The 13,745-nt window shown below is 39.2% G+C and overlaps 1 protein-coding gene across 3 annotated transcripts in view; it reads right to left on the reverse strand.

The window, feature by feature from the left end:
* Positions 1-11,300: 11,300 nt before the first annotated feature.
* GATA3 (GATA binding protein 3) overlaps positions 11,301-13,745 on the reverse strand; it is a 28,938-nt gene continuing 26,493 nt past the window's right edge. For 2 of the 3 annotated variants that reach the window (XM_088055718.1, XM_005526063.3), the window contains exon 6: positions 11,302-12,864. In XM_088055718.1, the coding sequence (XP_087911844.1) occupies positions 12,580-12,864 (285 nt within the window). In that variant the 3' untranslated portion in view covers positions 11,302-12,579. Of the gene's footprint in view, positions 12,865-13,745 lie in introns of all 3 variants that reach the window. The other variant, XM_005526064.3, reaches the window with a different exon arrangement.

Here is a 13,745-nt window from a genome sequence, read left to right on the forward strand (position 1 = left end):
AGACTCGAGGAGAGGAGAGGAGAGGAGACTCGAGGAGAGGAGAAGAGAAGAGAAGAGAAGAGAAGAAGAGAAGAGAAGAGAAGAGAAGAGAAGAGAAGAGAAGAGAAGAGAAGAGAAGAGAAGAGAAGAGAAGAGAAGAGAAGAGAAGAGAAGAGAAGAGAAGAGAAGAGAAGAGAAGAGAAGAGAAGAGAAGAGAAGAGAAGAGAAGAGAAAGAGAAGAGAAGAGAAGAGAAGAGAAGAGAAGAGAAGAGAAGAGAAGAGAAGAGAAGAGAAGAGAAGAGAAGAGAAGAGAAGAGAAGAGAAGAGAAGAGAAGAGAAGAGAAGAGAAGAGAAGAGAAGAGAAGAGAAGAGAAGAGAAGAGAAGAGAAGAGGACAAACTCTCATGTCTTCTACATCTTAGTGCTCTTCTGGCAACATGGCCTTAGAAATATTGATGCCAAAAACCCAGTGTGAAGAGGTAAATTATTTGACAGCTGGATTGATAAGTACATAGTTTAAAGCCTTTAGATTTTTATCCCCAATCAAGAAGTCCAGCTCCTCACTCTGCCCATGTATACACACTCTCTTTTTACATGTTGCCATCGTTGTTCATGGTTCTGCCTAGACAGAAATGTGTGATCTCATTCATGGGTACATTCAATATGTCAGTCATAGAAAAAATAAAGCTTTTTGTACACTGGATATCTCTATAGGATGCCTAAACAGAGCAGTAAAATCCACAGAGCAGTCCAGAGCAGTCACAGTCCTTGTTAATTAAGGGATTTCTGAAGTCAGGCTGTGTTGGCCTAGCTTGATTATTGATTAGAAAAAGAGCAGATTAAGTCTGAGAATAACTTGGGTGTGGAAAAAATTACCTTTTGTTAGAAATGTCCCTCCTTTTGAAGGGATTCCATTTAGAAATGGAATACAAAAAATTAAAGATGGTTAACAATATTTTTTATTTTGTACTGAATTATTTTTTAATGCTTTATAGGTTAAAGCAAAATATTTTGTTCTACTTGACCCTAAAATTTTTATATTATTTCACATATTAATATATTTTTTGGTTGTCTGGTTGGTTGTTTTTTTTTACAGTAAGTCCATTTTTTATGCAGAGTGCCTTTATAAAATGCAATATCCAAAAATTTTGCTTTTTACGCATGAAAGCAAATACATTTCCAAAAGAGAAATATTTTGAAAATGTAGAAATTATATATTTGGGGATTAATTTCCCCACAGCTTTTTTCTGTCACCTTCAAGTTCAGTTTTTAAATGAGTTTCCATCCCTTTCACATGTTATACTTTTAGTAAAACTAACTTGAAAACAAAACCCAGCTACAGGGAGACTACAAATTATTTGACTCACCAGGAACTTAATTCCTGTGAGAAGAACCCAATGCAGTGCCACAATCTAACACTCTTTAGTAGACAAAACTATATTATGTTATTTATACCCAAATTTTTAAGATTGATAACTGAAACAACTACTGATTTTTTTTTTGTACAGTCATGCTCTGTGTGTTGGCATGGCTGCAGATTTGGAAGATCTACCAGGATTTTAATCTCAGAAAACAATATTTCTCAGACAGAGCATCACTTTGTTCCTGCCACGACAAAGTACTGCAATAGCAGATTCATTGTAAAGGGGCTTTTGGCATTTCAGAGGTCACTGATTGGAGTTGGATGAGGTTGGTACAATTATGGCAGTCACTCTACACTTTTTTTTTAGCTTTGAAGCTTTTAACCTCACCCTCAGAAGTGCATTGTTACTCTTGCATAACGAAGGAGATACAATGCTTTGCATCTCAGATGCTTCCACAATGTTTGATGACATGAGCCTAATTAGCTCCATTTTTCAGATGTACAAAAAGATGAGAACCTAATAATTTACAGAATTAGGTACTGGAGCCTAAAGCTCTCTGCCACCATCCCAGATAAAGTCAAAGTTAATGTGGGCAAGGAAAAATAAAAATAATTTTTAAGGGCCACTTCATAGATTTGTGTCTATATGGCCATAATATTGCAACAGGTTAAATGCACAAGTAAAACAGGCCTCAGTAGTCCTGACTTGATTTCAGAGCTTTAACAATGCTTTACCATAAAATAAACCCCTCTTAAGACCTTTGAAGCATTAATTTTATGTAACTGAGAATCAAAGTATTTATGTGTTTGTTTATTTACCTATAAAATGGCATTTCAAGCTTCTTTAACATTGCTGTGTCTGGGTGCCCTCCAAATGCATGCCCAGATGTTAGATAAGATAAATATTAAAATTATTTGCGTCTATAATTATTGCTGCTGCCAGGAGCCCTTTTGATACCAAAAAGAAAACCTGATTAATGCAAATTAGTTGATCATAATAAACATAAAGAAGAATCACTGCAGCACTAGGCAGAGTTTTGACATAAAAACAAAGATGCACAGATTTGAAAAGGTTTGGGCCTCAGAGACTTTACTGGAATGCAATTTGGGGTGGAAGTTTTTAGAAGAGGAGAATTAGGAGTCTCTCTTCTAACCTACCCACTGTGTTCCTTGGAAGATCCCTTGCAGTCAAATAGTGAATGGCCACTTCCAAATTAACGAGAAAATCTTCTGTGGAAAGGTCAAAGGCCAGCATGAGGTCAGTTCTGGCTGGGACTTATCTCTCTTATTCCCAGATACTGGCGAAGCCCACATCTTCAGTAGAGCTACTCCATGAAAAGAAATGGGTGTTTCCAGGATGTGGATGGCATCCTAAAAAGGCTGTCTAAAATATGTATAAGATTAAAATGTTAGAAGTGCCTTTTCCTCTCTACTTATTGTCAAGAAGCCCCAGACAGCTACTGGTAAGTATACCTTGTATTTGTAGCCTGGGAAAACCTTGAGCCAGAGGACACATACTTGATTAGATATAGCTGAAAAGGTCATATCTCCAGCTGAACATTCAGCCTGGTCTAAGGACCTAATACCAGGCCTAGATGGTAGAGAAACATGCAAAATGATCCTGGTAATGCAGCAAGAACAGACAGAGATTTGTTGCAAGAGGTCTCAGGAAAAACTTCAGTTTTTTTCAGTGTCCCAGTGAATCACTGGCCAGCTCCCACAAGCACTGATGCAGGTTTTGGGGATCAGAGGATTCTAAATAAAAGCCTTTCTTCAAAACCAGGAATATTGCTCCTGGATACTCACTGCAAAAATAGTTTGAACACAAATGTTGCTCCTATTTCATGCAACTGAATTAATAGGTATAATTCAGACATAACTTCCTGGATTAATTCCAGTCTTATTGTCACAGCTCTGACACCACCAAAACCAATTACACTGGTACAACTGAGGTCAGAGATAGACTTCTCCTGACTACCTAAAATTTTAAAGGACCAACTCAAATGATGACTCCAGTCCAGGGGTAATTCCACTTTCCCTTGGTGCAAAGTATGAAGAAAAATACCAGGATACTGGTACAAAAAAAAAAACAAAAACAAAAAAAAAAAAACCAAAAAACAGTGACAGAGAAGGATTGAACAGCTCTTTTTCATCTGTTTTTTCATTGCCTGAGGCACATGTGCTGTGAACTTTTGGAAGGAAGACTCCACCTTCATAACTGCCTCTCACTGAATGTTAACTGAGTGTGGTCAAGATTACATCCCAGGCTTGAATCTCCTCCTGGGAGTTTCTTTTTAAAAAGCCTCGCACACCAGGGCAGGCAGTGGCATCTATCGATCACCTGTAGCAGGTTGTCTGTTCCTTTGAGGACCAAGAATGGCTGACAGCCCAGGAAATCCAACCCTCACTCAGGGCTCTGCCAAAGCCGACAAATGAGGCAGGAAGCTTTCCATCAACACCTCAAGGGAGAGGAGAGGGTTTTTTCAGAAGCCACCTCTTCCATAAGATCAGGATTTGAGTTGATTCATATTTCTGAATCAACTGAATCTATCCTTCTGCACTTAATGCTTCAAGATGCATTGCTGAACACAAGTAGCAAATTTAGCAAAGATTAGAGGCCTTAAGGATGGATTATATGAGACAGGGAATAGACTCAGAAATTAAGAAGCAGACACTTGAGTGCAGGGTCTTTTGAAATGAGTTTTTATACACAGGAAAGGTTTCACTTTGGTTTAGCAAAAGGGATGCAGAATAAATTATTTTAAAAGTCAATCTGATCATGTTTGTCGGTGATCACCCCACCACCTGATATGTTTCAATGTGCTATAGCTCCTGTAGATTCACGTGTCAGTCTCTCACACTGCTCCTAATCCCATACTGCAGGTAATGGGAACACAAATATCTCTGTAGCCATAAACTGTGGAGAAGGCACATCCCCCATCTAGGTAATGTAAACTACCCATGTTCTTAAGCCATAGTCAGTCACCAAGCTGAAAAATTGTCAAAGATTATGTTTAAATTACATTACAGAGCTATCTAAAAGCACCTGGAAATCTTTCTGATTATCCTGCATCAGTAGGAATATGGTTATATGGATCGATGTGGACCAGAGCACTTATCAAAATCAATAAACTTCTATAGGCATGATAGATGTTTTCCCTTCCATGTCCCTGGATTGTCAGTGGCTACAGACTTCCACTGCCTCAAAGGAAAAATTATTCATTCCTAAGACAGGAGAACAGGTTTATGGTGGAGAAGAGAGAAAAATTGGTTATCCAATAGCCTGAAGGGAGAATTCTGTAGTTCCTGAGAGTGAGCAGAGAATGAGACCTGGCAACTGATTTTAGCAAGCCTGGCATGAAGGCCTTGTCATCAAAGTTTGAAGACAGATTTGATTTGAAGAGCTATTCACTCCACATGCACAGTGAAGACACATGACATCATGTCAGAGAGCTGGATCAAGTAAACCAGAGGGAATGGAAAGAATATTCAGTGAAAACATGGGATTCCCTCATTTCTCCAGACATCATAAATCATGTCTGAGCTGCTTAGTCACTCTGTGCTGATCTATCATACTCCATAAAGCAAGAGGTGAGAGACAGGACTCCAAGGACAAGAGTTGAGAGACAGGACACTGAAACAGCAACTCAGAGCAGAGATACAGAATTTTCTGCTCAAGGTTTGTGTGATAAAACTTCCAGTCAATTTTCCAATGAAGTGATAAGATGTCCCCACCAGAGCCTGCACACCGGTTTTACATCTCTTGATGCAGAAGGACAACTCTGTAAAACAAAAAACAATAATTTCTATGTGACATCCATTAAGTACCTATGCAGACAACAGGGACAAATATGCATCATCAAATCCATAGGCTTTCACCTTCCTCTCCCATGACCCCTTTGGAAAAGGTCTCCTAAATACAAATAAGGTTGGCAGAAGCAGATGGAAGCATAACTCTTTTTGGATGTCCAGGATTTTATACAAAAGCCACCCTACGGAAATTAATAGGCAAGAATATCCCTTTTACATCCATGCATCCAGTACACAGAATGAAAATCCTTATAGAAAGGTTATCAGCATCTGACAAACTTAATCGGGTTTTCATAAAGGAAAACATCCTGCCTGCTATTAATGGAAAGACCCTGGGTGACTGTTCAGAAATCCATCATATGTTCAGTCCCTCCTTTCTCATTTTTGGCTTTCCCATGGGTCTTGTTCAATTTCTACTTGAGGATCCTCCTTTCTCTGGGCTCAGCATAATTTTATATTCCCCTCCACTTCCTGTCCCATACTGATATTTTTTATAAAAGTCTATTATGAAACAGCTGCAATCAAGAATAACAGTTCAGGACCTGTGTCTATTCATTACTGTTTCCTCAGAGTCCCTAAATATAGTTTAAAATTTATCACAGAATCTATAAATCTGCTCCAGTGTGACGCTGCAGGAAGTAAATTCATCAGCCATCATTTCTGCATGCGTGGAGAAGAGGGATGACCTTCTGTAACTGGCTTGAGGTTTTGGAAGGAAGGCAACTTCACCTCTTGGTGGGCAGCCTTGGCATGTGGGGGAACAAACCACCAGTGTCAAAAACAAATCATCATCACCCTTATACATTCACAATAATCCATCCTGTGACTTCTCCATTTCTTTTGAGTTCTTAATTTTTCACAATGGTTGCAGCTGAAAGAAGCAGCCCCTCTGTGACTGGTGAATATCAGGGAAGGGTGTAATGAAAAGCGGAACTGGAGCAGAAGGATTGTATTCTGACTTGGAATAAAGAAATTCATGTCTACAGACAGCAGTGCTACCTGCAGCCATGGGACCACCCCGAGTTATGCACTGGGTGATTTGTGATTTAGCAGGAAAAGAGTTAACCAAGAAGTGTAAGAAGGTTAATGTGATTCTAACACACAAGCAGTGAAATAAACAGTTGCACTGTAATATTGCAATTCAATAATAATTGGGAATTAAAATTGTCATGGGTTAAGTCCAAATATGCATGCAGGTGGTTCACTAATTATCCACGTTAGCGTGTGAGGCTTGCAAGTAAACTTTCCCTGAGCATTTCAGTCACTTCTCTCTTCCCAGAAGACAGATTTTCATTAATTATTTCAGTGCCTCTGCAGTTGACAGTAACCCAGAGTGGAAATGTAAAAGGACAGGTTAAATAACCAGGTGTTTTGTACCTCAAGAGAAAAAAATGAGTTGAGCTTCAGGTCAAAGTCTTAATTTAAACTTATAACAAGGGAAATATACTTCTACAATAGAGTGATCCAACATCCACCCAGGAGTCTGCATAGCCTCAGGGAATTGTGTGAAACAGGTATAAATTTGCTGTACATTTGTGTTGTGCCTTGGTTTCTGTAGAGCTGTAGCTTACATATCTACACAGGCACACACAGAACCAGCACAGACAGACAGGTGGCACAGGGGCCCTCCAGGTCTCTGAATACAGACACCATGACAGGCACAACACACATTCCATGTCCTTTGTGACAAGGCATGGAGTCCATAGCACCCACCAATACCTCTCCATGTGTATTTCTACAGAAGAAAGCAACCAAAAATTGCATTTTAAAAAGAAGCAGGGTGAAGATTAAAAAATCAGCCACCAAAATGTTAGGAAATATTGACTGTTTGCTAACATAAGTTAGTCTGTAATAATAGTCATGTTAATAATACAATAATAGTTTGCAATAATAGTCAGTTCATATACTGAATTGACTTCATAGACTCTCTCCTCCTGAAATGTTCCTTTTACACATGACAATCACACCTGATTTTTTTCCTTTGCCTCATTCAGGGAGGACATTGCCCTTCCTGAGCCATGGACCTGTATTTAGCTTACTCCTCCCTCCTGCTTTCCTGCAGACATGTCAAAGCTGATAGGTTTTCTATGGTGCTCATCAAAACTGCATCCAAACTCTGCACAAGTGATGGATTTATCTTCATAACATAAATCTCCCCAGATTTAAAGATGGGAGGAAGTGGAAGAAATTCAGCACTGGATTTGCAGTTCAGGTTTAGATAAACATTGTATTTTTAAAGAATTTGATTTTCTGAAGGACAAATACAGGCATGAGACTCTCTGGCTTTAGATACCACTGAGAGCTCTGCACCCAGAAAGCAGAGCTCAGGATGTGAAATTCGGCATCTTAATTATGATCACACATTTAGTACCTGTTTCCATGTGGCAAGGCTGGGTTGAGTGTTCCAATGCCATATAGGACCCCTATACAAGGAGTAAACAGGGGTTAAATAGGACATTTTAAAGACTTTGTTTACAGGGGTTTTTCAATAAGAACTTCTTTTGGTTTGTAATTCCAAACACCTCCTAAGCTTTACAAAAAACAAAACAAGTTTTCTCTTGTCCCTTCATCACCCACCCTGATTCTTCCCCAGATTAAAACCAGTCTTGAGTGAATCAAGAGTCTCAGTGACCAAAAATGAATATGAGAACTTGTGGTCTATGAGTCTGTGGACGTCAGAAATACAAGTGATTCTGGAGGGGAAAACAACCCATGCTGAGGACTCAAAGACTATATTTTGGGGGGTAACTTCAGTGTAGTTTTATTCTGGCGCTGAGGCCTGAGTTGTCATGATTGTAGTAGGTGGAGGTCCAAGGAAACCATGCTTCATGAGCCAAGGTAAAATCTCATCACTTCAAGGTGGAATTACCACCTTGAAGGAAATCACTCCAAAAACACATTGCTAATCTGAATTTCAATGCATAAGTCAACTTATGATTCAAAAGCACAGGATAAAAATAAAAAGTTTGCAGATTGTGCTAATTGCAATATTCTTATTTTCTTCAACCTCAAAGCACTGAGGCTGGTAATCTTAAAAATATCCCTTCAGTATCACAAGAGCTGTGTGAACATGTGAACCACTATGGGAACAGGAGAGCTAAAGCATTAACTGAGATCCTGGAATCCTTGAAGATCCTGTATTGGAGGGGACCCACAACTGAGTCCAGCTCCTAGCTCTGCACAGGACACCCCAACAGTCACACCATGTACCTTGAGAGCATTGTCCAAACACTCCTTGAACTCTGTCAGGGTTGGTGTTGTGACCACTTCCCTGGGGAGCCTATTTCAGTGCCCAAACACACTCTAAGTGAAGAAACTTTTTCTAATATCAAACTTAAACCTGCCCTGACAGCTTCAGGCCATGACCTCAGGTTGTGTCATTGGTCACCAGAGAGGAGACATCATCTCCTGGCATTGTACTTCACCTTTGGGTGAGGAAGCTGAGGCCTCTCCTCAGTGTCCTCTTCTGTAGGCTGGATAAATCAAGGTGATAAGGTTGAAAATAATACATAGGATGTCTTGATTCAAGTCTCATTGCATTACCCATTAGGAATCTTTCCACTGATATCAATGGAGTTTTGCTTGGATTAAAATGTAGCTGCAATGGACACAGCAGCACAGCAGCTATTACTCACTCAAATTCCCTAAAGGAATTTTGCCTGCAAAAACACCACAAGATTTGACCCCACTAATGACTTCCATGGTGTTTTCTGCACAATATAGATTACCAAAGTGGAGCCATGACTCAGAGGGTTTTCCTGCTCCAACCTGCCCATCATCAGCTTTTCCCTGAAATCTCAGCAATGAAGAAAGGCAGAGTGGCCATTCACAAGGTGTTTGCCCAACAACAGTTCTCAGCCTTTTCTGTAAACCAGATTTTACTCATTAAAGGGAAGGAAAGAAGTAATAAAAGTCCACCCAATCAAACAAACAAAACTAAGCAAACACAAAGCATAAGTTAAAACACACAAATAAAACCCTTCAAGACATTAAAATTCTGGAATATTTGCTCAGAGGATAAAATCCTAAAAAATAAAAATAAATTGGGAAATTGATAGAACAGTTATGCTACTTTAGCTTCTTATGTGGTAGCTGGGGGGATGTGATCTTAGGGACTCTGTTCATCCTCCTCCTGACATTGAAATATAAGATAATTGATGTAAGAAGTCTCTAGACAAAATGTATATATTTCCTAGAGTATATGCAGACAGAGTGTCTCCATTTGTGTCCTTTACAGGATGCTCATTCTCTGGGCTGGCCCCAATCCTGCTTCATTTCACTCAATGCCCCTAAGACCTATGAAACAACATCAGAAAGAAACTTCAAGAACTTATTTCAACTTTTGAGGAAAAAGGAGTTAGAGAGAGAAACTCTCCATCTAAAGCAAATGGGGAAAAAAAAATCCACAAAAATTGCTGACTGTAAAATTCTGCCATGCAAATCCTCCTCTAATTTTTGCCATTGCTGAGGTCCTGGGATCAATATTTTAGTCCAGCTGCAATCTGTTGATGAGCAAAAGGAGGGAAAGGCTGTAGCATTGCGAATTAAAGAATAATAATCTCTCAAGCTTAATATCAGTAAAGATGATTATTTCCTTTGATTTGTCAGGCTAATTGAAAATAGCTTTATAGTTCACAGATGATTAATTAGGAGCCAACAAGATCTCCATTTGCATCTCGGTAATTCTTCACTCTGTTTTATTTCAACATTTAGTCTTTATGCTTAAAATATTCATTGAGAAAGCAGAAAGGTGATTAACATAAGATTTTAAATATGTACCATTTGTTCTGACTTTTTTTTTTACACATTTTTGTCAACAGAGAAGAAAGGAAAGAATATACAACATTACAAAACGATTAATGCCTGTTCCACTTCCATCTGCCAAATCCTCCTTTATGGTAGACATACTTTAACTAGATTCATTTTGAAACAGGGGAGAAAGAGCCCAAATAAAGGTCAGTCCTCTGCCCCTCCTCCCCCACTCCCAAATAACCAACTATTTGACCTCTGTATAACCATCCTGAAAGATTTGAAGTGTTTTTTTGTCTTACATGGAACACCCTCTCTTCATGTGAAGAATCCTGCAGCAGCTCATGCCACTGTTACCCCTCCCTCCAGAGGGAAGGAAAGAGAGAGAAAGTGGGTTCAAACAGCTGTGACAGATATGATGATATTTTTCCATCCACCTGGCAAGAGTACACATATTTCTGGGTGAAATATTTCACTCAGCATTAAAAATATAAAAATAATTTGCAGGTCACGTCTGTTGAGGTTTTTTACATTTCGGGTTGTATTTTTGTTTGGGATTTTTCAAGCATTTTCTCACAGCCTTGGTAACCTCTGTCTTATCACACTGCACTTAAATCTCCAGCAAATGGAGTGGTTTGATAAGAAGTTTAACCCTTCATTTGGAAGGTGAATTCCCAACCCTTATGATAGTATAAAGAAGCTGGATGAGTAAACTGTGAAAACTAAAAGGATGGATTCCTAAGAATTAAACCACCAGAAATGAAACAATAAGAGCCAGACTCTGTTGTTAGCAATAGTAATATTAATTAAAATTGCACTGTTTCAAAGAAAGCTCTTGCAGGATGGGACTGGCAAATGGCCTTTGAATTTTTGTGAGTTTTCCTCTCTCATCAGATCCAGCCTATCATAATGGATTCTGCCCATTCCTCCAAGACAAGGGCAGATCTGGTCCATCCTGATTGCACATCAAGATCTCAACTGTCTGATTGTTTGATCGCTGAGTACTCAATGAGACAGAGCAGAATATGCTTTTCCAGCTCCTGTCCAAAACCCTTCCCCTTTTTAAAAAAAAGATGGGGATCATAAGGACCCTGCTGTACCTTTGCACTTATCCCAGTCCCAAATTGTCTTCAGCACCAGTTTGGTCATGTTTGCCTAAGACCCAAAGGGACCCATCCCACCTGGGAGCCCGAAATCACGCGGGGGCAGCGGCTGGGCTGCTGTTCAAGGGACAGGGAGCACACACGGGACAGTGGGGTTACACTAACATGCAGTCCATTTATTTTTGAGGGTTTTTTTTCCTTTGTTCTGTGATTTATCTTTTTTTTATCAAGCCACTGCAAACATTGCTTTGGCTGTCAGCATGAGCGCAGAGACACACATTCCCGTACCCGTGGTAACTATGTAATAAATACCATCCAAACAAACGCTAGGAAAAATTAATAAAGAAAGAAAAATATTCTTTTTCCCGCCCCCAAGCACAAAACACTGTTAAGTCAACAGAATTTAATCTAGTTTATTCTCCAAAAAAAAAAAAAAAGGAGGAAAAAATATGAAAACAAAACAAAAAAAAAAAAAAGCAGGTCTTATCACTAGCAGTAAATAAATTTGTACAACCATTCAGTCTGTATAATAGGATGAAATAAATCTACATCTTTCTTATTTTGGTGCGTTGAATTATACATACAAACAACAATTACAGGAACTTGTTCACAATGCGTATAGACCTGGAGAATGGCTATCTGAAACCCCCTTGTTGGCAATGTCCGCATGTTAACACTGATTGCCTGACACCATTGGTACTTCCTATGTAAAAGGCCCATGGCCCAAAATGAATGATCTCCCTACAGATTTTATTTATTTAGTTATTTAGTTAGTTAGTTAGTTAGTTAATGCATCATCAAAACCGTTCTAGCCAGCCCCCTCCCCCTCCCCGGAAACAAAAAAATAAGAAACCAAAATAAAAACCAACAAAAAAGAAACCAAAATAAAAATAAAATAAAAGGAGAAGACATGACTGGCAGTTGGTCCATTTGTTCATAAGACCGCGTTTCCTCTTGGTCTGCATTGTTTGTTTTTCTGGTTTTTAAATTGTCCTCCCGTCTTCTTTTTTTTCCTTTTCCTTTAAAAAAAATTCTCTCTGAGTCCTTCATGCCTTTTTCATTACAGATCCTCAGATGCAATAAAGTCTTCCTCAAATGTACAGTATTTCTTACAATATAAGTTATATGCAATGTTCAGCATTTTTTATTTTATTTTATTTTGTTTTTTCACAGCACTAGAGATCCTGTCCAATAGGGAATGCAAGTTCTGAATGGCTTATTCACAAATGGTATCCAGATTCAGTGGGTAAGAATACATAGACGCCATAGTGAGTTCCTTTAAAAAGTGGCAAACATCACTTTTTTAAAACTTTTTTTTTTACTTTTTTCTCTTTTTTTCTTTTTTTTTCCTTTTTTGTGCTTTTTGTAGTTTTTTTCTGCATTTTTAATTTTTTCTCTCTCTCTCTCTTATGCCTTCAAATAACTTTTTTTTTTAATTTTTTAATTCTTTTTTTTTTTTCCCCCTCCCATTTGATTCGGGACGTCAGACCCATAACCACACGCCTGCAAAAATGCAAGTAGTATATAAAGTAAATCTCATTTTGAGACTGTAAGCATTCAGCAGGGGAGTCTCTTGCTAACCCATGGCAGTGACCATACTGGAAGGGTGGTGAGGTCCGAAGGAGAGGCTGGATGGAGGATGCATCGGTGTCGGTGTGGTCAGCATGTGGCTGGAGTGACTGAAAGGTGAAATGTGGCTGATGGAGGACATGTGTCTGGAGAGGGCGGCGGTGTTAAAGGAGCTGCTCTTGGGAAAGTCTTCAAGGTTGTCATGGACCTTTTTGCACTTTTTGGATTTGCTAGACATCTTTCGGTTTCTGGTCTGAATTCCTTCTTTCTTCATAGTCAGGGGTCTGTTAATCTAAACAAAAATCAATTATTTTTTTGTGCTTCCATCCCTTCTCCCCAAATCGCCATGGGATCCATGTACCCCAGCCCAGCAGGACCAGCTGGTCACAGCCCCTCTCCTCCCCTGTACACACCACGTGCCATGGCTACCCAACCTCTCCATTTCCATCCCAAAATAAGATCCCTCCAGGAAATCCCAAGCTTGGTTGAAATTTCTGAAGACAAGATGACAGAAAATTGCTGGCAGAGCCACACAGGAGCAAAACATACCCAAATAATTCACAACTGAAAAATTTCAACTATCTGCACATTAGGTAATTGCACCATGTTTAGGTATGAAACCAATCATTACCTCCTGGAAATATTCCCCACAGACACTGTCTCACCCTGAGGCTTCCTGTCTGATCTAAAACCATTAGCAGCAAGAACTGCTGGGATTTCAGTGCTATAAGGGGTCTCAAGCTTTCACAGCTCCATTAGGAAGTTGGGCAACTCCTCACAAAAAGGTCAGGTATTTTTCTTATTTTTCTTCTTTCCAGAGATTTTGCTCTGATCATCCTTTCTGGTTTTCTTTAACCAATCTGATTTTATTTCTTCCAGGTTCAGTAAGAAATAAGGTTAAAGGCTTCCAGGTTTTTTTAGTGGGGGCTGAGACAGGTATCTGTGCTGACTAGCAAAGCATTTTCTACACACATACAAACATATCTACAGGCAAAATAAACATTAAATTCTCCTCCTGAAACTATACAGCAGAAATTATCATCCATGCATCCATGAGGGTTAGGAGATGGTAGCAAAAGATCTATTGGACATCCTGTAAGAAACTCTTATTATTCTTATTATTTCAGGTTGTCCTGTGCAGGACCAGGGCTGGATTCTGATGATTTTAGAGGG

The sequence above is a fragment of the Pseudopodoces humilis genome, chromosome 5 (assembly GCF_049639895.1).
Source record: "Pseudopodoces humilis isolate 2021_Gansu_Grassland_sample_001 chromosome 5, ASM4963989v1, whole genome shotgun sequence".
Lineage (NCBI taxonomy): Eukaryota > Metazoa > Chordata > Aves > Passeriformes > Paridae > Pseudopodoces > Pseudopodoces humilis.